The sequence below is a fragment of the Alexandromys fortis genome, unplaced genomic scaffold (genome assembly GCF_014885135.2).
Source record: "Alexandromys fortis isolate MF-2015 unplaced genomic scaffold, M_Fortis_MF-2015_v1.1 scaffold_271, whole genome shotgun sequence".
Classification (NCBI taxonomy): domain Eukaryota; kingdom Metazoa; phylum Chordata; class Mammalia; order Rodentia; family Cricetidae; genus Alexandromys; species Alexandromys fortis.
The window spans coordinates 530106-552287 of record NW_026068156.1 but is presented as its reverse complement, the minus strand read 5'-3'; the positions used below and the strand labels follow the sequence as shown (position 1 = coordinate 552287).

The window sequence follows — 22182 nt, the reverse complement described above, 5'->3', positions numbered from 1 at the left end:
GGATAGCTGGTCTGGAACCTCCTGCCAGGTCAGTTCAGAGGTGGCTGAGAGCGTCTCAGGGGAGGGAGTGTCAACAGGAAGGTCACCACAGACCTTGGCAGAAGTTACCTCAGGGCCAGAAAGAGGCAATGAGACAGGCTGAAGCTGGTGAGAGAGAACTCGAGACGTGAACTCGGTCCAGCTCAGGGAGGAGACACCATGTCTCAGCTTCTCTTTTCAATTATTTTATTCAAGAAAGTGGAGGACAGACAAGGGGACTGAACTGAGCCCTGAGTCCCTGAAGCTCCCAGCTCAGCCCCCCACAGCATGACCAGACAGGATCCAGGAATATCCAATAAACTGTCCTCCAAGAGCGCAGTGGCCCAAATACAACAGACCCAGCCTGTGCATTGGCTAAGGTGGGCGCTATTTGGGGGTGCCGCCACCCTTCTTGGGCGTGGTAGGCTTCTTGCTTTGCCAAAGGTGTCCCTGGATAGTGAAGGCATCCACACTCATAGACATGGTCTTGGCAGGGATCTGGGTAAAGCGTTTGCGGTCTGAGTTGTACTTATAGATGCCCTCGACCATGGCTGGGGTAACAGTACGAGGCCCATAGCCTGCCAGCCTCGACAGCTCCTCTGTCTCCCCAGAAAGAGTGTAGAGCGCCCGAAACTGGCAGCTTGAGTCTCGGAAGAGAATCAGGAAGTGGTTGGCCTTGCTTTTCTCGATTTCCTGAGGGATGGTGTTAAGAAGCCAGTCAGCTGGTCAGGCTGGACCACTGACCCACCCGCCAGCCCCACGTATCCAGGCAGGTGCAGGGCTCACCTCGAGAATTCGGTTCTTCTGGGGCTCGTTCACCTTGCCTGCCAGGCAGCAGTGTGACAAGGCATTGTGGATGATAAACTTGTTAGACTTGGCGCTGGGTTCTTTGTACAGCCGGGGACCTAGACAGCAGTCAGTCAGCAGGGATGGGACAGGTAGAGAACCTGCGGCTGCTCACATTATCCAAAGCCTCACTTACCTGTGTACTCAGGCACTGATGCTGGCGAAGAAGCATTGCTTCCGTTCTCCCAGTCACGCTCTCGACTGCCAGGCAGGCGGCTTGGAGACATGAGGCCTGATGGAGAAGGGGCCCTATAGAGGAGGGCAAGGATGGAAGTGGGGTCAGTAGTGTGTGAAGCCCCCAGTGTACAGTGAGATCAGTACGCTGCAGAGGAGAGATACACGGATGTTGCATACTCCTACAAGTCCATGCGATATCTTTCCATACGCTCAGACCCTCTGATACACCTACATTGCATGGGGGCGTGTTCTCCAGACTCCTCCATCAGGTCCCAAATCCTATCTGCATATACACGCGCTTCCTTCCATCTATACAGCCCATCCAGGTCCCACTCTTGATTCCAGAGATATCTATAGATGATGATGGGCTCTGAGAGAGCCCTTGCCTACCCGGACTCACCGAGATGTGGGTCTCTTCACACCAAGATTATTGGTAGCCTCATTGGCCACAGTAGACAGAGACAATGTGGACTGGGAATAGATCTTGCTGAGTCGTGAGCCTAGGATGAGACAGGACCAGTCAGCCCCACCTAAGGCCCCTTTACCTCCATTAATGCCCCAGGGTCCAGGGTCTAACCTTCCCAAAACCCTTTCAGCCTTCTGCAGCCCAACTCCATTTTTGTGTTTGCTTCATTGGCTTTTTTTTTTCTTTTTTAAAAACAGGGTCTTCTGTAGCCCAGGCTGTCCTCAAACTCCCTATTTGCTAAGGATGACCTTGAATTCCCAATTTTCCTGTCTACTTCCTGAGTGATGAGTTAGGCCTATACCCCCATACCTGGTTTATGCTGAGGAGAGAAGAAACAAGAGCTTCCAGGATGCTAGGCAAGCACTCTACCAAGTGGGCCACTACCATTACTCTGAACTTTTCCCTCACACATACATGTGTATGTGTAGCCTAAATTGGCCGGGAACCTGCTCAGTAGCCCAGACTGGGATCAAAATCAAAATCCTCCTGCTTCAGCCTCCTGAGTTTTATAATGACAGGCACGTGCCACCATGCCTGGCTTAATATGGCAAGGAAATCTTTTTCTAGTGCTGGGGAATGAACCCAGGGCATCAGACAGTCTGAACACTCCAGCCCTGCGCTTCACACTCCCATCCACATACCTACAGAGAAGGGAGTATTGCTTAGTAACATCTTCAGACATTCCCTCCCCACAACGGAAATTCTGTTCATCCTGAGTACCTGCCCCATACTACACCACTGCAGATGCTCCCTACAATGGAGCCTCTCCCAGACACAAGGAAGGCCCTTCCCACAGGGTCCTCACCAAGCAGGCCGCGGGCTGGGCTTCTTGCCAGGGCTGAGTCATCACAGCAACCAGAGCGTGGCCGGGTGGCCCTGCGCCCGCCCCGCCCTGGTCCCCCGGTCCCTGAGGCCCGGGGCCGTAGCACCTTATCAAGGTCATCCATCAGCTTCAGTTGTGCCCGGCGCTCATACTCAAGCCTGGTGAAGTCCCCTCTCCGGGGGCCCACCTCCTCCTCAGCTGGGACCGCAGCTCTGGTAGCAGGGGCTGTAGGGGCTGCAGCGGCTGCAGGGGCCAAGCCTAGGGCGTCCTCCTGAGCCAGCCTGCATATTAAACAGAAGGGGAACAAGAAGAATAGAATATGGGGGCACTGAGGCAGCAATATCAAAAGCCAGGATCCCCTCATTCGAGCTCTAGCCTCACCTTGCCGCCTCCTCCCGTTTCTGTTCCTTCTCAGCCTCCTGCCACTGTTTACGCCGCCGGGCCTCCTCTGCCCGCCTCTGCTGTCTCTCAAGCAGGCTGGCTCGCTTTTGAGCCATCTCATCCTCAGGTTTGTCTTCGTCCTGTAGGATGACATCAGAATCCAGGTGACTGTTGCTCCCTGCTATAGCTGAAGTCTGATTTTTTTCCACTGACCCAACTGTGGCTCGCCTGACCTTTCTAAAAGTCCTCAGAATATTTAGTTGGTGCCTACTTTATGCACGGACTTACAGACCAGGGAGCTGCATACATAAAGCATTTGACCCAAAGGGGAAGATAATTAAGTGATAACACAGACCTATAATGCTCTAACTATGAGTGCTGCCAGACTGGACTAAAGTCTATACTATTCTGGGGGCACCAAGCGCGCCTTCCCAGAAGTACCCCTGGGGCATAATGAAAGGGACTTACTTAACAGGGGAAAAGTGAGGGGAACTTTCCAGACAGATGGAATAGAAAGTTCAAAGAGAGGCCTTGAGGCCAGAACAAACCAGTATGTCTGGAACATGAGCTGGGGAGAATGATATAAGTTATAGTCAGAGGGAGCAGAGCCCAAAGAGTGGACAGGATTTTTGTCCTCAGGGGAGCAGGGGGTTTAGACCAGCAAGAACTGAGTATGCCTTCTTCAGCTGTGTATAGTTAGTACACTATGGTGGCCCAGGCTTCAGGAGGCATGACGATAAAGGATGACTACACAGGGCCGGGCAGGAAAGAGGAACTCTAGAATAACCCTAGCCCTGTTTGTCCATCTGTCTCACACTCACCCAGTCCATCTGCCCAGCAACTATTTGTCTACCAATCAACCTTCCCTCTGTCTGATTACCCACATATCAATTCACCTTCTATCCCTCTACCTAACCATCCGCCCTCCCTCTAACCTATCCCTCTACCTATCCATCCGCCCTCCCTCTAACCTATCCCCCTACCTAACCACCCACCCTCCCTCTAACCTATCCCCTACCTAACCACCCACCCACCCTCCCTCTAACCTATCCCCCCACTTATCCATTTTCCCTCTAACCTATCCACCTACCTATCTACTCTCCCTCTAACCCATCCGCTACTTCCCATGCCCCTTACCAGTCCCCTAGGACACCTCCACTTCCCACCCAACATCTATCCACTACCTCCCATCCTCCTTACTAGCCCCCTCCCCCACATCCCCACTTCCATCATTCACATATCCACCTATTAGCTCACCTTTTCCCTTTCTCACCTGCCCAGGTGACTCACCTTATAAAAGAATCCAAGGCCAGACCGGGGCTCTCCCTCAGAAGATGCCTCTTCCTCTAAGGAATCCTCAGCCCCAGGGGGGCTCCCATCTCCCTCCTCATCAGCAGTAGGCTCTCCCAGGCTGGCTAGGGGGATCTCAATGAGGGCAGGCTTGGTGGCGGACTCCTCGGGAGGCGTCCCCTCCGACAGGAGGATAGAAGAGCGAGTCTGTACAGGCACCTGGCTGGGTGAGAACTTGCGTAGGTGAGGGAGGCTGTCTACATCATGGGGTGGTGTGAGCACCCTTGTTAGGGGTGCAAGCTTCAGCTCTGCCGGCCTTGCATGTTTTGGACTACGGGGTGTCGGGTTGGGGCCTGGCCCTGGGCTGCGCCTGGCAGCTGAGGCTCGACGGGCAGGACTAGGGGATGCCGCTTTAGGCCCAGTGGTGGGTCCGGGGATGACCCAGGCTGCTGGTGGTGGGGCAGGTCCAGGGGCCTCTGGAGGGGCCAGAAGCCGCTGTTGCTGGTCTGTGAGCCTCTGCATGTCCCGTTGCAGAGAGCTCAGAGCGGCACTCAGCTTACTGACTGCTCGATTGTAATCCCCCAGTCCCTCTGGGGGCACTGGGCCCAGATCTGGTGAGAAGGTAACTGACTTAGGCCGTGAGGATGGCTCACCCTGGCCCTCACCTGCTGGTCGTTCCCCACCAGGAACTGAGCCCAGCTCAGCCTCCTCCTCAGCCTCCCCTGCAGCCTCCCGGGGCTGCACCTGCAGGAAAGCACTCTTGCCCAATCTCTGCCTGTGCTTGGCAAAGATGGCCTCAATGCGTCGCTTCTGAGCCTCTATGGCTCGGCGCTTTTCCTCCAGTCGGGCTCCCAGCTCGCTCATCTCTGAGCTCAAGGCCTCAGGTGCTGCGGGAGTGGATGTTGGAGACCCCGTTCCTGATTCGGCCTCAGCCTTCACCAGCTGTTTCTTGCGTTCAGCAAAACTGGTCATCTTCACCTCTGAGTTGTTGGCTGCGGGGGATGAAGCCACAGCTTTTGGGGACCCCTCAGATGGGGGCAGTGGTTTCAATACCTCCCCTGTTGGGCAGGGAGATGGTTTTGAAGGGGTCTCAGGGTGGGTTATATAGATGGGCGCTTTGTCGAGCCCATCGGACAGTGGCTTTGAGGCTCCTTCGGGAGGGTAAGGAGAGGCCAGCGGTGGTTTGGAGAGGCCCTCAGGAGAATGGAGGTAGAAGCTGCCATCGGCGGCCCCATCAGGGAGCAGCCGGGGCTCAGCACTGTGGATGATCTGCAGGGCCTCTTCAATTGTGGGTAGGTCTCCAGATTCTGGGGTTGGCTGAGCAGGATTCCGGGATGATGACGACACAGGACGTGGGGGACCCAGACTGTCTGAGCTGACGGAGCGGAGCAGGACAGGATCTCCCATGACCACGTCTACATCGCTGTCCAGGCCAAAGGGAGTGCTGAACGATACAGCCTGGGAGAGGGGACGGCTGGGTGGCCAGAGGGTGGGGTCAGCCCTTGGGACAGGCCTCTGCCCTGCCCTGATTAGCGCAATCCCTCCTCCAAGGCTACGGGCCCCTTAAGATGCACTCACCTAAGCTGGCGGTTCCAGGCCTTGCCAAGAGCCTCCATGTGAGACATGGACGGAGATGACTTCAGGGAGCCTGGGGAGGGAGAATGAATGGTCACTGTGGAGGGGGAGGTCACTCATGTGGGGTTGGCTGGCGTATGAGGCAACCTCTGCAGAATCACCAGGTGGGTCACTGATGGGTGCTGCATTCCCATTAGTGGCCGGCTGGACATCTGGCATGGCTCAATGATACAATAGTTGCGTAGCATGTATAAGGCCTTGGATACAGTCTCTAGCACTGCAAAATCCAGTTAGCAGTTTCTTTTGGGCTGAGGAGATGGCTCAGCAGATAAGAGCACTTGCCTCCAAGCCTGATGAACTGAGTTCAATATTGGGGACCTACATGGTGGCCAGAGAGAACCAACTTCGGCAAGTTGTCCTCTCTGAACCTCGACACATGTATTGAGGCCCCTGTTCACCCACACACATATACAAATATAATTTAAAAATTAAAATGAAACAACCAAATATTGACAGTTGGGGCTATCTGGTGTCATGCAAGGAGTCTTCTCTGTTTTGTTGAGATGGGATCTCACTGTGTAATCCTGGCTGGACTGGAACACTCTATGTAGACCAGACTGGCTGCCAACTCACAGAGATTCACCTATCTCTACCTCCTCAGTGCTGGGATTAAAGATATGGGCCACCACACCCAGCTGATGCAAAGGGTCTTGAAACTAGCCACAAAGGAAGCCAGAAAGACCCAACGAGGGCCATTGGAGGACTCAACATGAAGACAGCTGGGGAATTCTTGTGGTTGAAGTTTCCTAGTAATAGAAGCCATATTCTCTCTTCACCTGTGGATCCTCGGAGTGGGGACTGGGGGCCACCAGGTGACAGTAGCGGGTGACGGAAGTTGAACACAGGAGAACTGCCAAACAGATACACATCAACCTTCAGTCACCTCTCACAGGTGTCCCCAGCCTTGCCCCAGCATCCAGGTGGGCAAGAAGAACCCCCATGGAAGAGAAAGTCCACCCCAATGAGGACCCATACCTGCTCCCGCTGTTGTTCTGAGATGGTAAAGTCTCAGTACCCCGGGGGGAGACAGCTATTGGATGCAAAAAGAAAGAGGTCAGGCAGGGCAGGGCTCCTTTGCCCTCTTCCAGACCCCAAAGCAAACCCAAGACCCCAGGGCTCACCGTGTCCATCAGGCAAGTCTTTTGCCTGCACAAAATCAGGCTTCAGAACCTCAAAGCACATATACATCTCAGCCAACAGCACCACCAGATTGACCTGCAGGCCAGAGGGAGGTCAGCTGACTGGTGGAAGAGGCCTCGATGTGGACCTCAGGCCCTGAGCCTCACCCCCACACTCCCAAGATGACCTTACCTTGAGGGGTGGTGGGACATACAACAAGTCCTCAAGGGACAGGGGGCAGCCACGAGGAAGATGGGAGGCACAGAAGTCTTGCACCAGCTGGAGATTGTACAGGCTGTCTGCCACAGACATGGGGTCCTTGAGGCACACCTCTGTGGGGACAGTATGTCTGGGTCTCCAACTCAAGGGGAAGGAAGACAGGAGCCTCAGGGAAGCCCTCCTATGAACCAGGTCTTATACCTTCTGCAAGTGCACACTATAAAGTGTTGACCCCCTAAAATTAACTCAAGGGCTCTTTTTATTCTTGTCCTCTGTATGTGTGTGCACCCTTGTGTACAAGTCTGCAGGCTAGAAGTTGACAGCGGGCGTCTTCCCTTCACACACACTGTACTTGAAGATTCTAAAACAGGAACTTGCTGCTTAGACTAGTTGGCGAGTGAGTCCCAGAATCCTCCTGTCTCCACCTCTCTGGCACTGGACTATAGGAACTCACCGCCATACAGAGATGTTTGTGTGGGTGCTGAGAACCCAAACCCAGGTCTTCATGATTTTGCAGCTGACCAACTGAGCCATCTCCCATCCCTCCTCAAAATACGTTTTCTGGAGAGATTCTTGCAGGTAGGAGTATGTACTGCTCTTGCAGAGGACCTGACTTTAGTTCCCAACACCCCATCAGAAGGGAGTAGCTACAGGAGATCCAACACCCTTTTCTAGACTCCAGAACCACCTGCATTCACATGTGCACAGACCCACACACATATACATATAATTTAAAACCAAAATAAATCTTAAAAGACAAAAACCCAGCTTCCTAAGGGCTGGAAATACAGGACAGTTAGAAAAGTGCTTGCTTTGAATATACAAAGCCTGGCTTCCACCCCCAGCATCCCATAAATTTGGCCTGGGGGATACATGTCTGTAATCCTAATACTTGGAAGGTAGAGGCAGGGGATTCAGGAGTTCAGGGCTATCCTTGGCTATTTAGTGAGCTTGAGGCCAGTCTGGGCTACATGGGACTCTTGTTTCAATAAAAATAAAACAAATCACTTTTCCCCAGGGAGATACAGTAGCACATACCTGTAATCCCAGCATATGGGAGGCCTCAGGCAGGAAGAGAGGAAGCTTGAGGCCAGCCTGGGTTACAGAGAGACCTCTGTCTCCAAAGAGTAACAAGTCTCTTTTTCTTAGCCAACCATTGCCCTTTAGGCACCACGTTTGACCCAACTGATACTTCTAGATGACTTTATTATCTCTTTTCCCCAATCAGAACGTCCAGGAAGTCAAGAGTGTGCCTCTGTTTCGGGGTACCTAAAGTGGGGTCTGGAACATGGCCTTCAGCAAGCATGAACTCCTTAAAGCCTGAGAAGTTTGGACTCTTGTATGGGGTCACAGAGCTAAGGGAAGAGAGAGATGCCAACCTGAATGTTCTGATTCTAGAAGCAGACTTTAGGGTCTGGGGATGTGGCTGAGCTGGTAGAGTGCTTGCCTAGTATGCATGAAGCACTGGATTCCATCCCCAGCACTGCATGAACCGGGCATGGTAGTGCACACTGTCATCCCAGCACTCAGGAGGTGAAGGCAGGAAGATGAGAAGTTCAGAGCGAGGTCAAGGCTAGCCTAGGCTGTGTGAGACCTTGGCTCAGTACTGAATCATACTGGTCTTGCAGACTGGAGAAGCCTTCCCAGGATCAGGGCTGCATTATCTACGACTCACCCTCAAGCCGCAATAGCTGGGGACAATAGCAGTGGATGGTGGCTGCCAGCGCTGCCCCACTAGCCAGGTCTTGAAGGGTGGTCACATTTGGAAAGCAGGGGGCCCGTCGGGCAATGGCACGGTCCTTGCGGTATCGAATCTGTGGACAGGAGCAGAGTGAGGTTAGCAGTCAGTCTGGTCCTCCCCAGGTTGGCAGTCATGCAGGCTGGAACAGGGAAGATGGGGATTTCTGCCATGAAGGGGTGGGAAGCTCGGGATCCCCAGAGCCAGAATGGGAGGGGGAGGGAGGGCCAGCCTGGAGCAAGGGAAGGACAGCAGCAAGAGGCAGAAGACTTGTCTGCGAGCAGCCAGGCCAGCAGCAGGGGCTAGGGACAGGGCCTCCTGAGACCCCGGGGAAGGGGGATACATTACCATAGGGGGTTTGTTCCCCGACTCCTTCAAACAGAAGGCAATTGCGTGCTGGGGGGGGAAGGAGCGGCCGTCAGCAAGGCCTGCTGGGCCCCCAAAGCCTCCTCTGGGGAAAGGAGGAGTGCTGACCCCTGTCCTGAGCCTTGGCCATCTAACTCCCTAATCATACTCTGGCCAGCTTCGGGGACCCCAGCTCCTCCCAGCCCTGAGGAACCCCACAAAAGCAGCCTCCCAAGACAAGCCCAGGCCCCAGCTTAGGAAGAAGATGCAGAGGAAGCAGGTAGGCAGAAGAAATAATCAACCCCCCAACCCAGACCCCGGGGTAGGGAGAAGCAGTGAGCAAAGGTGGGGACCCCATCCAGCCTCCACTTTCTTGTTATTCATATACTTCAATAAATTATACTAAGCAAGGAGAGGTTTAGACCATCATGCGAGATCACACAGCTAAGTAGTGGAAGAGAAAGAGAACTTAAAATCTTCTAAACCTCAGCTCCCTCCCCCCAGGAAAGCTGAAGATCTTCCCCTTGGCTAGAAGATTCCCTGCGTATCCATCTGCAATTTGTGGTCAGTGTCTATGTATCTGGTAGGCGAAGGGGCCCTGCTCCTCAAGCGAAGGACAGGCGCAGGGAGTCTTGCATTCTTAGTTCATCCACTTTGGGTTTTTTATTTTGTTTTAGATTTATTTTTATTTATGTGTGTATATATGTGTCTGTATATTGGTATGTACATGTGTATGTAGTGCACATGGAAGCCAGAAGAGGGTGTTGGATTCCTGGGAGTTGGAGTTACATGCATCTCTCCAGTTTCAACCTCTGTCTGTCTGTAATTTTTCTTTTTTGTTTTTCAAGACAGGGTTTCTCTGTGTGGCAGCCCTAGCTCTCCTGGAACTAGCTCTGTAGACCAGACTAGCCTTGAACTCACAGAGACTCACCTGCCTCTGCCTTCCAAGGGCTGGGATTAAAGGTGTGCACCACCACAAACAGGGCTGTTTGTGGGTTTTCTAAAGACATGGTCTCCAGATATACCCTAGGCTGGCCTAAAATTTGTAATACTCCTGCCTCAGTTTTCCAGAGGCTGGGATTATAAACATACAAAGCATGCCTACCTCTACCTTTGCTAATGACAGAGATTCCCCCCAGTCTTGGGTTCCAAAGAGTTCTCCCAGTCCCCAGGGCCAGGATGCTACCTCCATTGCTCACAGCTGGGAGTGGGGGAGGATGCAGGCCATCAGGCAGAAACAAACACAGACAAGACAGAAACAAGCAGGACAGGCAGACAAGGCCGACAGACAGCCCCACTTACAGGAACCAGCTTCCAGTACCAGCGTGTGGGGCACTATTGCCAGAGGGACAGAGAAGGGGACAGCAGGGGCCGGCGCAAGAGGTGCAGAGAGAAAGAGGAAAAGGGAGTCACCTTCAGGCCCACCCCCAACCTCAGCAACGGCCAGGAGGTGCAGCCCATCCCTTCCCACCCAGCCTCACAATCATCCATCCATTCATCCACTCATCCACCCATCCGTCCATGCATGCATCCATCGCCCTAGCCTCACCGAGGGCTGGGTAGGAGCAGCACCGTCCAAAGGAGCTGCAGGAGATGCACGCTGGGATGCTTCTTGTTCTGTTTTTTCCTGTAGCCGCCGAACGGTCTAGGGGTCAGAGAGAAGTCAGTGCCTGACCAGTTGGCCAATGCTACTATCTCCATTCCTGGCCTGGCCTGACCCTACTTACTGTGTCTACCCAGAAAAGGAGTTTGTGCTCCAAGCTGCTCAGAGCCAAGGGACCAGGCAGTGTCTTTGTCCACTCAAAGGAGAAGGCAACCATGAGGGCGTCGATGACAGCTAGGTGGGCTCCCTGTAGGGGCAAAGTCTGGAAGATGAGGCCAAAGAAAGGGCAGGGGGCTACCTTTCCGTAAGTTTGGTGAAGGATTGGTGATAGGGCTATAAGTAGGCAGGTGGGACCTTGAGGGCTAGTTACAGAAGAGGCACACAGGGCGCGCTAGGCTTTGAAGCTAGACACCAGGATTTACAATAGAGTGGCCCATGTAGGGAAAGCAAGGGCAGAACCAGCCTGGGTTGGAGGAGATTGAGGAGTGGAAGGCTATAGGAACTTGAGGGAGGAGCCATGCATGAAAGGCAAAACTGAGTGTGATGCCCTTAGCTTGGTCAGAGAAGCTAGGCTTGGAAAATGGAGACAGGTTTGACAGGAGCTAAGTTTGTGGGAGAGGCTATATCTAATGGGTTGAGCATGGGGGTGTGGCTAGAGAAGAAAAAGTTTGGTAGAAGAAACCAGGATTAGTGGGCAGAACTTGAAAGGAGGTTCAGGAAAGACACTGGAAACTGGAGGAAGGCGAACTCAGGACTGTTAGGGTGGCTAAGGGGAGGAGCCAAGCCTGGTAGGCGGGGCCTCACAGGCCAGGAGCAGAGCCTACCATGAGAATCGGCTGGTGTCTGAGGTCAGCCTCGCGCACAGGGTGCTCAGGCAGGGAGGGCACAGTGCCCCTCCTCGCCAGCAAGGCCAGCAGGGCGGAGGGGCTGGGGGGTGGCTCGAGCTGCGGTAGTGCCTGGTGCCAGGCCCGGCAGTAGAGCTCCGCAGAGAGCAGCAGGCGTGTCACCGGGGGCTTCACGTGCTCCTGTGCGTACTGGTCCGTGTAGAACGGTTCCCACAGCTCCGGGGGCACGTGTTCTGCAGTGGGGAGGGGCATAGCAGGTCAGATCAACACATAACCCACCTACTCACCCACTTTCAAAGACATGATCTCCAGGAAGGGAGGGTCTGGCCTAGGAAGGGACTGTCTATGGGGCCAGATACACAGGTACAAGTCATTTGCCAGGGCAACCACAGGGGGTTCCAGCCCACCTGAGCTGGGAAGAATTCTGAGTGTTGAATTCATTTTAAGGCTTCAAATCTAGGAAGGAGTCAAGGCACCATGGCACTCCCTTTTTCCCTCCGTGTGTGTGTGTGTGTGTGTGTGTGTGTGTGTGTGTGTGTGTGTGTGTGCTCTCGGACACCAGAAGAGGGTGGTGTCAGTCAGACCCTCAGAAGCTAGTTACAGGTAGTCATGAGCCACCAGACGTGGAAGCTGGAGAATGAACTAGGGTTAGCTTCCTCTAGGACAGCAGCAAGAACTCTTGACAACTGAGCATATCTCCATCCTCGACAGAGTCTCTCCTTGAACCTGGAGTCTCACTGAACCTGGGCTTGGCCATTCCAGCTGAACTAGCTGGCCAGTGAGCCCTCCACGACCCACTGTCTCCATCACTCCAGAGCTGAAGTTACAGTCTGCCCAGCTCTTTTTCCTCTGGCTGCTGGGGATCTGCACTCAAGTTCCCAGCAAGACACTTTCCCCACTAAGCCATCTCCAGTCCTTACTTGTCTAGATTTTAGAGGTTGAATCTCATGTACCCCACGCTGGCTTCAAAACTGCCATGTGGCTAAGAATGACTGGAACTTCTGCTCTTCCCATCTTCTCCCCCAAAGTCCTAGGATTACAGGCATGCACCACCACGCCCAGTCTATGCCCTGCTGGGGACGGAACGAAGGGTTTCCCACAGACCCCTCAAGCACTCTACCCAGCGGGTAGCTCTGCAAACTTCCATCCACAGCCCTGGGAACTTCATAGACGGCAACAGCTTTACAGAAGGCTCGGGGAAGGAAAGTGACTGGGCTACATGGGTCTCCAGTGCCAGGACTGAGACTCAAACTCAGGCCTTGAGCAAACCTTATACCCTATGCCATCTTGGTGGCTGGGGTGGTTGTGAGGCTGCCTACAGGATATACATGCCAAAGGCAGGCAGAGAGCAGGTTCCTTGAGGAAACAACGGACATTAAATTGGGTAACTAAAGAAAAAGAGGAGAGAGGGGAAGATGACCAAACAGGGAACAGAAACGGGTAAGACAACAGGCAAGGGTAAAAGCTGGGTACGCCAGGCCTTGGGGACACTGAAAAGCAGAGGGCATAAAGAGTGGAAGTTTAGGGCCCAGTGTGCACAGCTATACCCTTAGCCTTGGGAAACTGAGAAAGGCTATGAAACAGTAACAAGTCAGTTTGTGCTATGACACCCTGCCTCAAAGAGCCCACCGAGTATGGTGGCCCATGTCTATAACTGCAGCACTTGAGAGGCAAGCAGATTGAGATCAAGGCCAGTTGGAGCCAAAGTGAGACCCTGTCTTTTTTTTTTCCTTTTTTTCTTTTTTATTTACTTATTTATTTATTTATTTATTAAAGATTTCTGTCTCTTCCCCACCGCCGCCTCCCCTTTCCCTCCCCCTCCCCCAATCAAGTCCCCCTCCCTCGTCAGCCCAAAGAGCAATCTGGGTTCCCTGCCCTGTGGGAAGTCCAAGGACCACCCACCTCCATCCAGGTCTAGTAAGGTGAGCATCCAAACTGCCTAGGCTCCCACGAAACCAATAGGTACAGTAGGATCAAAAACCCATTGCCATTGTTCTTGAGGTCTCAGTAGTCCTCATTGTCCACTATGTTCAGCGAGACTGGTTTTAACCCAGGCTTTTTCAGACCCAGGCCAGCTGGCCTTGGTGAGTTTCCGATAGAACATCCCCATTGTCTCAGTGTGTGGGTACACCCCTCGCGGTCCTGAGTTCCTTGCTTGTGCTCGCTCTCCTTCTGCTCCTGATTTGGACCTTGAGATTTCAGTCCGGTGCTCCAATGTGGGTCTCTGTCTCCTTTCATCGCCTGATGAAGGTTAATATTCAGGAGGATGCCTATATGATTTTCTTTGGGTTCTCCTTCTTATTTAGCTTCTCTAAGAACCCGAATTATAGGCTCACTGTCCTTTATTTATGGCTAGAAACCAAATATGAATGAGTACATCCCATGTTCCTCTTTTTGGGTCTGGCTTACCTCACTCAGGATAGTGTTTTCTATTTCCATCCATTTGCCTGCAAACTTCAAGAAGTGTGGAGGTTCCTCAGGAAATTCGGGATCAACCTACCCATGGACCCAGCAATACCACTCTTGGGAATATACCCAAGAGAGGCCTTATCATACAACAAAAGTATATGCTCTACTATGTTTATAGCAGCATTGTTTGTAATAGCCAGAACCTGGAAACAACCTAGATGCCCTTCAATTGAAGATTGGATGAAGAAAGTATGGAATATATACATATTAGAGTACTACTCAGCAGTAAAAAACAAGGACTTCTTGAAGTTTGGAGACCCTGTCTTAAAAAAAAAAAAGTCTGTAATATGGCTCAACATTGCCTGGTCACCTAAGTTCCATCCACAAGACCCATATGGTGGAAGGAGAGAACCAACTCCCACAAGCTGCCCTCTGACCTTCATGTATACTCCACAGCATGGATACCTACCCCCAAACATACCCACATAAATAAAAAATCAAAAGGGAGGGCAAAGGGATGGCTGAGCGGGCAAAGGTGCTGGCTGATAAAGTAACAACCGTAAGGTCACTCTCCAGAACCCACGTGAAGGTAGAGAGAACTAACTCCTCAGTGTTATCTTCTGACCTCCATGCACGAGCCAGGGACGTCAACACTCCCCTCCCCCCAACATACACAGTGATAAAATTAAGGGAGAAAAACCAGTGAGGTGTGGCAGATCACACCTCTAATCTCAGCACTCAAGAGGCTGAGGCAGGAAAACTGCTACAAGCTCTAGGCCAACACGGGGTACATTAACTTCCAGGCCAACCTAGACTACAAAGAGAGGCCCTATCTTAACAACAACAATATAAACCAAACAGTGAGAGTCAGGGAGGGGAGTTGAAGTGGATAGGATAAAATTACACTGTATACATATGTATGTCTTTGAAACTATCAAAGAACAAAGTATATTTTAAGAAGAGGAGAGCAGGGCAGTGGTGGCACACGCTTTAATCCCAGTACTGGGGAGGCCGAGGTAGGCGGATCTCTGTGAGTTCGAGGTCAGCCTGGTCTACAGAGTGAGGTCCAGGACAGCCAGGGATACACAGAGAAACACTGTCTCCAAAAACCAACAATAGCAAAAAAAAAAAAAAAAAAGAAAGAAAGAAAGAAAAGAAAGAGAAAAGAAAAGTAAAGAAAAGAAAATTAGGTGAGGGATATGCTGCCTAGAAACCCCAGTGAAGGGCTGGGAATGTGGCTCAGGGGTAGAGCCCTGCCTAGAAACCCCCAGTGAAGGGCTGGGGGCGTGGCTGAAAGGCAGAGCTCCTGCCTAGAATCCCCCAGTGAGGGGCTGGGGGCATGGCTCAACATCTAGAAGCGGGGAAAAGCTTTTAAAAGAAATTGTGAGCCTTTTGTACTTCACAACAAGTGAACAAGATACATCAACAATGTGAACGAGATACAGCAGACCAGACCATTCATTCTCCAAAGCCAGGCTCCCACGAGACCACTTGATATAAGGACCTGGCATCATTGACAGAAACCCCGTCTTGCCACATCTCCTTCCACACCCCCTAAAGCCACACTTGACCTTCCCAGTGAGGGCTGTACTCCTATGGAGAGTCAAGCGTACCTCCCTGTCCTTAGCTTTGCTCCTTCAGGTTGGCTAGATGGCCCAGCAGGTAGGGGTACTTGTCCAGACTCAAAACCTGAGTCTAATGCCCAGGAGCACGTAATGGAAGGGGAGAACCAACTTCCAGAAGTTGTCCTCTAACCTTCACGTGTGCCACAAGAGAGGCACGTCCATACACATTTTTTTAATATAATTTTAAACTTTTAAAGAAAGATGAAGAATTTGAAGGCTCAACGCCTGCCCTGCCCGTACTGTTCTATCACTGGCCTTGCCTCAACCTCCCTGTCCTGGCTTCCATCCTAGACCCAGCTTCTGTTCTCCTGTTCCTGGTCTCCCCAAGGCCAACAGCAGCCAGCCAAACACACACCCACAGGCCCATAATGCACCCAGGCTCTGTGCCCAGTACCTCCTTCCGGAACCCTTCCTCCTGCTATCTTATTCCAGAGGGAAAGCCCCACCCCATCTTGTGTAGGCCATCTGATTGCCACCTGCTGCAGACCAGGATGTGTCTCTACCCTGGCATCTCGCACCCCACCCCCCAGGCTACCCAGTGATAAATCACCACCCTGCCTTTACCTACCTATGCTACATCTACCTCCTGACATCACACAAATCCTGACCCCCCCATCTCCCCCCCCCCCACTGAGCACTTCCTGTTCCCAAGAGCAAAATGTAAAGACTTTCCCTGAGGAAGAAAAGTGGCCTATCACTGACTCTTGCTTCATTTTGTTTTGAGACAGAGTCTCAAGGAGCTCAGGCCAGTCACAAATTTGCTATGTAGCCAAGGACGAACTCCACTTCCAATCTTCCTGCTTCCACCTCACCAGTGCCAGGAATGCAACTATTCAAGTGCCACCACGCCTACTTTATGCCTTGCTGGGGACTGAACTCAGGACCCGGAGCATGCTAGGTAAGCACTCTATCTACTAGGCTACACCTACAGCCTTCATCTCGGATGTATTATCAAGCACTCATTCTACACTAGTGTCCTTCCACTCGACTTGACAGCCATTTGGGGAGAGGGGATAGACGGTAGTAATTGTATACGGTTTAGCAAAATCCCTGGTCAATATTCACGACTGTACCCTTGTCCTCCAATGTAAAGATAGCCAGCAGGACATGGTGCCACACTTGGGAAACAGAGACAAGAGGGTCGTGAGTTCAAGGCCATCCTGGACTACATAGCAAAACTGTTTCAAAAAGACAAAACCGGGACTACATAGCAAAACTGTTTCAAAAAGACAAAACCGCCGGATGTTTTGTTACCACTCAAGCCTGCAACCCCAACACTTGGAAGGTTGAGGCAGGAGGATGAGTTCAAGGCTGAGTTGGGCAGCACAGTGAGCTGAGGTGCCTGAACTATACAGTATAACACTATCTGAACAAAACAAAACAAAAAGGACCAGCAAAATGGCTCAGAGGGTAAAAGGCACTTGTTGCTAAACATAACAACCTGAGTTTAATCTCTGGTTTCCACATGGTGGAAGCAGAGAACTGACAACTACTCCCAAAGTAGCTGTCCCCTGACCCTGCAACACACCATGGTGCACACATGGCATGCATGCATCACTCACACACACACACACACACACACACACACACCCCACACTAAATAAACATGACTAAAAATTCTAGTTAAAAAATTAAATAGTGAGAAAATACTAAAAATAGAAAGTTAAAAAGTCGAAACAAAGACCATTAATCTGGTGTCAGCCCAATACACATTCAAACACCACTTCAATACATACTGAGTATCAAAACACTAACAGGATATTTGATTTTGGGTTTTGAAATAGGGTCTTTGTAGCCCAGGTTGGCCTCAAACTCAGCTGAAGATGACCTTGGACTTGTGATCCTCCTGCCTCTACCTCCCAAAAGCTGGAGGACAGGCCTGCTCCACCATGCCCAGTTTGTGCAGATTTGAGCGTGGGACTCAGGGTTTCCTGCATGCTAAGTGAAGCATTCTATCAGCTAAGCCACATCCCCACATTCTGGGTTTTGTTTTTGGTGTTGTTGTTGGCTTTTTGTTTTGTTTTGTTTTGTTTTGTTTTGTTTTCAAGAAAGGGATTCACTGTATAGCACTAGCTGTCCTGGAACTCGCTCTGTAGACCAGGCTGGCCTCGAACTCACAGAGACCGGACTGCCTCTCTGCTGGGATTAAAGGCATGCGCCACCACATCTAGATTACACTAGCCACATTTCAGGTGCTCAGAAACCACATGGGGGCTAGTCCCACTCCTACTGGGCAGAACATTCCCATAACGTAACAAGTATTATTCATTCCATGACCTTTTGTGTGTTTAATCCTAAAACACACTTTTGTTGCTGTCTTGGAGAATAAGGTCTTGTTTTGTGTATGACTGAGCTCCATCCCTAGCCCCTGAGGCATTTATTCCAATACCATATACAGATAAGAAAACCAGGGTTCAGAGAACTAAGCTAACTTGCCCAAGATCACACAGTCAGTAAACAAGGGAGCTCAGATGAAAGCAGTTTCCCTCACAGACCTCTCTCATACTCTCAAGGCCTCAGGAATGGTATTCAGTGTTTCTCAGACTTACAATGAACTTTTTATCTCCAAGTTTGTCTCCTCTGAGCCCACCAGCCTGCATACCTCACAAGCACACCTTGGAAGTCACCAGAACTACCCCTCCCCAAGCCTTAGTTCCCTGCCTGTCTGATCTTGTTGGTCCTCAGACACCTTCTCTGACTCCCCAGTGCCCTTAGATCTTGGTCTGAGAGGCCTTCCTTCTGGAGCACACACTATCTTTCTGCCTTGACCTCCAGCCACCACAAAGAGCTCCAAGTTCTCCTCTAACAAGTTCTTTGCATACACAGGCTCCTGCCCTTGGTGGCCTTCAAGACTGCTTCTCAGGGGAGCACCCCTTCACCCGTCTCTCTGAAAGATCTTGGCAATTTTCTCCTGCAGGCCCAGCTGCTTGGCCCACACCAGGTCTTACCACCATTGATATCCAGGATCTAATTCGGTGCCTATCCCCAGTGTCCTTGATCTCTCCCAGCATCTCCTCCACACCCCAAGCATCCAACAATGGCCCGCCTCTTGAAAGGCATTTGTAGAGAATCCCAAGTCTGTAGAGCCTGGTGGCATAAGCCTACTATCCTAGCAAACCAGGATGCTGAGGCAGGAGGATCAAGGCTGGGGTCCAGTGAAATGGCTCAGTAGGCAAAGGTGCTAACATTGCAAACCTGCCTGGTGAGCCTAGTTCTATGCCCAGAAGCCACACAAAGGAAGGAGAGAATCAACTTCTGAGAGCTGTCCTTCTATAGTGTACATGTATACATACACAAGAATAAATCATTTCTTTTATCAGAAAAGAAAGTTCAAAGCCTGCCTGGGCTACAGAGTGAGAGAGTATAGGTCAACCTGGGCAACTTAGTGAGACTCTATCTCAAAAGAAGTAAAAGGCCTGAGACTGTGGCTTAGCAAAAAACACAAGTCCAGAGGTCACCAGGGAGGAGCTGAAAGTGTGGCTCAGAGGTACAGGGCCTCCGCAGAATCCCCCAATGAGGGGCTGGGGTCATAGTTCAGCTAGAGAGCCTTTGCTAGCATGCTGGCCCTAGGTTTCAACCCAAGTGCTGGTAATAAAAAAAAAAAAAAAAAAAAAAAAAAAAACACCAGGAAGAGAGAGATGGTTCTACTGGTAAAGACGCTTGCCTGACAGTTTGAGTTCAATCCCTGACATCTACACCCCAAAATCATCTTCTGACCTTCATATACATCCTGTGGCAACCAATAAACAAACAAATAAATAAATGAAGTATTTTTAAAAATTGATATAGTTCTGTTCCTCATCATTTCCTCCAGTCCCACACCCCCTTCTTGTTTGGGAGACAGGTAGATGACAACCTGAAAATGATCCCCAGGGCAGCTGCAGCCACGGAAGGGGCTGGATCAATAGGAAGCGAAATGGTTAATCTGAGCTTGAGGGGTTCCCTCAAGGGGCTTTTCTTCCCTTGTGTAAAATGATCCAGTGATTTCTGCACTATCCTCTGGCTAAGGGACAGTGAGGGGCATTAATAAAGTACTCTCACCAGTCACAGCAGTAGCCACTGGGAGCACCCATCAAGCTGGGTGTCACATAAGACAAGGAATTCACCTCTCAGCAAACTGGCCCCCAAAGTATTGGGAGTCTTGAGCTAGCAAGACAGCTCAGCACATAAAGGTTCTTGCCACCAAGTCTGACGATCTGGGTTTGATCCCCAGGACCCATGTTGTTCTCTGACAACATATGTGCCCCACACACACAAATAATAAATGTAATTAAAAAAAAAAAAGGACTGGGGTCAGTCAATGGGCTGTGGTGGTGCGTGCTTTTAATCCCAGCACTAGGGAGGCAGAGGCAGGAGGATCACTGTGAGCTCAAGGCCAGTTTGGTCTATAGAGTGAGCTCCAGGACAGCCAGGAATACACAAAGAAACCCTGTCTTGAGAAGAAAAGAAAAGTACTGGGGTGGAAAACTATGGCATGCCTTACACGGAAGCAGCTTCTATGTGTTTTCAGGCATGGATACATAAGTGGACAAACATCTTAAAAAAAAAAAAAAGAAAAAGAAAAAAAACCCCAAAGTTCAAAGAATCTGAATTATTTCTCCACATTGTAGAAGGGCTGGGACTCAAACTCAATTACGACTTAGCCAAGCTGTGCTCTTGGGCTGGCAGGACTACTCAGTGGGTAGAGTGCCTAGTGCCAAAGCCCCCGACCTCAGTCAGGTGTCCAGAACTACACACTGGGGTGCACACCCACACTTCTAGACACACGTAGTAAAAAATCAAAATGAAAAGCCTACAAAGGGAGTCTTTCTAATCTAATTATTTCAGCATGTGAGGGACTGACTGGGACACAAGTCCCAACTCCCAAATCTTTTCTTTATCTAGCAAATCCCTGGGGATGGGCAGGTGTCGGAGCTAGCTGGCCACACAGGGAAGGGTGCAGAAAGAAAGACTAAGAGAAAGTGGGAAAGACAGGATTGGGCAGAAGCAACTGACTGACAACTGTCACAGGAGACCCACACCCAGAACAGGTTGATCTGGGAAGGCAACAGAGTCGGGGGAGGGGCTGCACCCAGTTAGTGCCAAAATCAGTAGGAGGGTAGGACATCACCCACCACACACACACAGAGTTGTTGCTGCTCCCAGGAAGGCCTAGACCTTAATTAACCCCTGTTTTTCCTAAGAGCAGGCTTGGCCTCCCAGCTCTGGCCTGCGGTGGCTGAAGCTGCCCAAAGCCAGGACTTGGAGAGCCTTCCCAGGTCTAACAATCCACCCTCATTCTCCCCAGTAGGATGCCCTAGTCCCTCAGGTCTGTGAGCATGAAAAAGAGGGCAGAGAAGGGTCAGCTTCAATAAGAGAAGGCCTGCCAGCCGGGGCTGCCACCCCAGGACACCTGGTGGATAAGCCATTTATGCCCGCCTGAATCCTCGGGAAAATGGGGCCATAAGTCACAGCTGCCATCCTGTGGCAAGAGTCATCGAGACGAAAGGGGGGGATTTCCCAGAGTCCCCCAACACTGGACACCCGCAACGCAGACAGAGCCAATGCAGGGTGTGTGTCCCAGTCACAGATCTGTAGATCTGTAGATATGAGCTCTTAAAACGCTCCTTGGGGAGTCCAAGCCACGGTGTATGTTGTGGGGTGGGTATTAGGGTGGGGTAGGGGAAATCCTTATATGTTTCTGATGTGTGTAAAAGGGGAGTTGGCCATGCAGTCAGGCCCTGGGGTCTGAGAAGTGGGGTAGAGGCGGGAAGCAGAGGACCGTAGCAGGAGCCCCTTCCCCCACACACCCAAAATTTGTCTGCAGACCCCGCCCCTGCTCACCTGGGGGCTCTAATCCCAGGCTCCCCCTGCGCACAGCTGCTTGGCGGGCCCCACCCCCCACTGCGTTCCAGCGACCCGGGCGGGCAAAGTCCAAGGGCCCGGGCCGAGCAGGAAGCTTGGAGGCCCAGCTTAGCAGAGACCGAGAGCTCGGGGGACCCTGAGCAGCCCCGATGCTATTGTTCCCACGGCCCCGGCTTGGCGCCCCGCCCCCCGCACCTGCCGCGCCCCAGCCTGGCGCCCCTGTCCCTTCCCCAAAGGCCTTCGGGTTACCTGCTCCCCCGAATGCGGCCCGCAGCACCCACGCCAGACTCGCCGCCGCCTTGGCTCGAGAGAAATCGTACTGGTCCAATGACTTGATCTCGGGGACGAGGAAAGTCCTCCGCAGTGGCCCGGACCCCGCGGGCGCCGCTTCCACCATGGCGACGCCGGGGCTACAGCCGCCCGGGTCGGCGCGCTCCGATGGGCTGGGCTGCGCTGCTGCGGGGCCGCCGCCACCACGGTCCCCGCTGCCGCGGCGGCTGCTGCTGCTGTTGCTGCTAACGCTGCTGAGGCGCCGCTGAACCAGGTGCGGCCGATCGCGCTGGCGACGCTGCGTCGACCCCGCCCCGGGGCGGAGCCCAGGTGCACCCCGCCTCCTGGGTTGGACTCAGTCCTCTCGGGTACCCTAGGTCCCCACGGGTGCCCACGGACACCACTAACACTACTGTGTGTCGTCCTGCTGCAAAGGGCTGCGGTGATGGCGGAGGAGGGAAGGGCTGCAGAGGAACGCATGTGCGTGTGTGTGTGTGTGTGTGTGTGTGTGTGTGTGTTGCTCACGCCT

The 22182-nt window shown here is 52.1% G+C and overlaps 1 protein-coding gene across 5 annotated transcripts; it reads right to left on the bottom strand.

Annotated features, from left to right (window-relative positions):
• Positions 1-208: 208 nt before the first annotated feature.
• Camsap3 (calmodulin regulated spectrin associated protein family member 3) lies at positions 209-21918 on the bottom strand. Of its 5 annotated transcripts, none has more exons than XM_050127368.1 (18): positions 21633-21918; positions 11485-11738; positions 10785-10907; positions 10607-10702; positions 9061-9108; positions 8650-8788; positions 6948-7087; positions 6758-6851; positions 6612-6666; positions 6413-6486; positions 5580-5649; positions 4002-5475; positions 2712-2851; positions 2313-2611; positions 1442-1541; positions 1001-1113; positions 805-923; positions 209-711 (listed from the first exon to the last, which is right to left on the bottom strand). In XM_050127368.1, the coding sequence occupies exons 1-18, from the start codon at positions 21778-21780 to the stop codon at positions 406-408; spliced, it is 3792 nt and encodes a 1263-aa protein (XP_049983325.1). In that variant the 5' UTR covers positions 21781-21918; the 3' UTR covers positions 209-405. The 5 variants fall into 5 exon arrangements, with proteins under 5 accessions (XP_049983325.1, XP_049983327.1, XP_049983326.1 ...); XM_050127370.1 differs by having other exon boundaries at positions 4002-5424; XM_050127369.1 differs by lacking the exon at positions 9061-9108.
• Positions 21919-22182: the final 264 nt, after the last annotated feature.

Bases quoted from the DNA above. Each gene is read 5' to 3' on its own strand.
- Camsap3 (XM_050127368.1), bottom strand. From the start codon at position 21,780: ATGGTGGAAGCGGCGCCCGCGGGGTCCGGGCCACTGCGGAGGACTTTC. The intron at 6,852-6,947 runs GTAAGGTCATCT...TCTGGCCTGCAG, and splicing joins ATGTCCCACCACCCCTCAAG to GTCAATCTGGTGGTGCTGTT. The intron at 1,542-2,312 runs GTGAGGACCCTG...GTCTCATCCTAG, and splicing joins CCCAGCCCGCGGCCTGCTTG to GCTCACGACTCAGCAAGATC.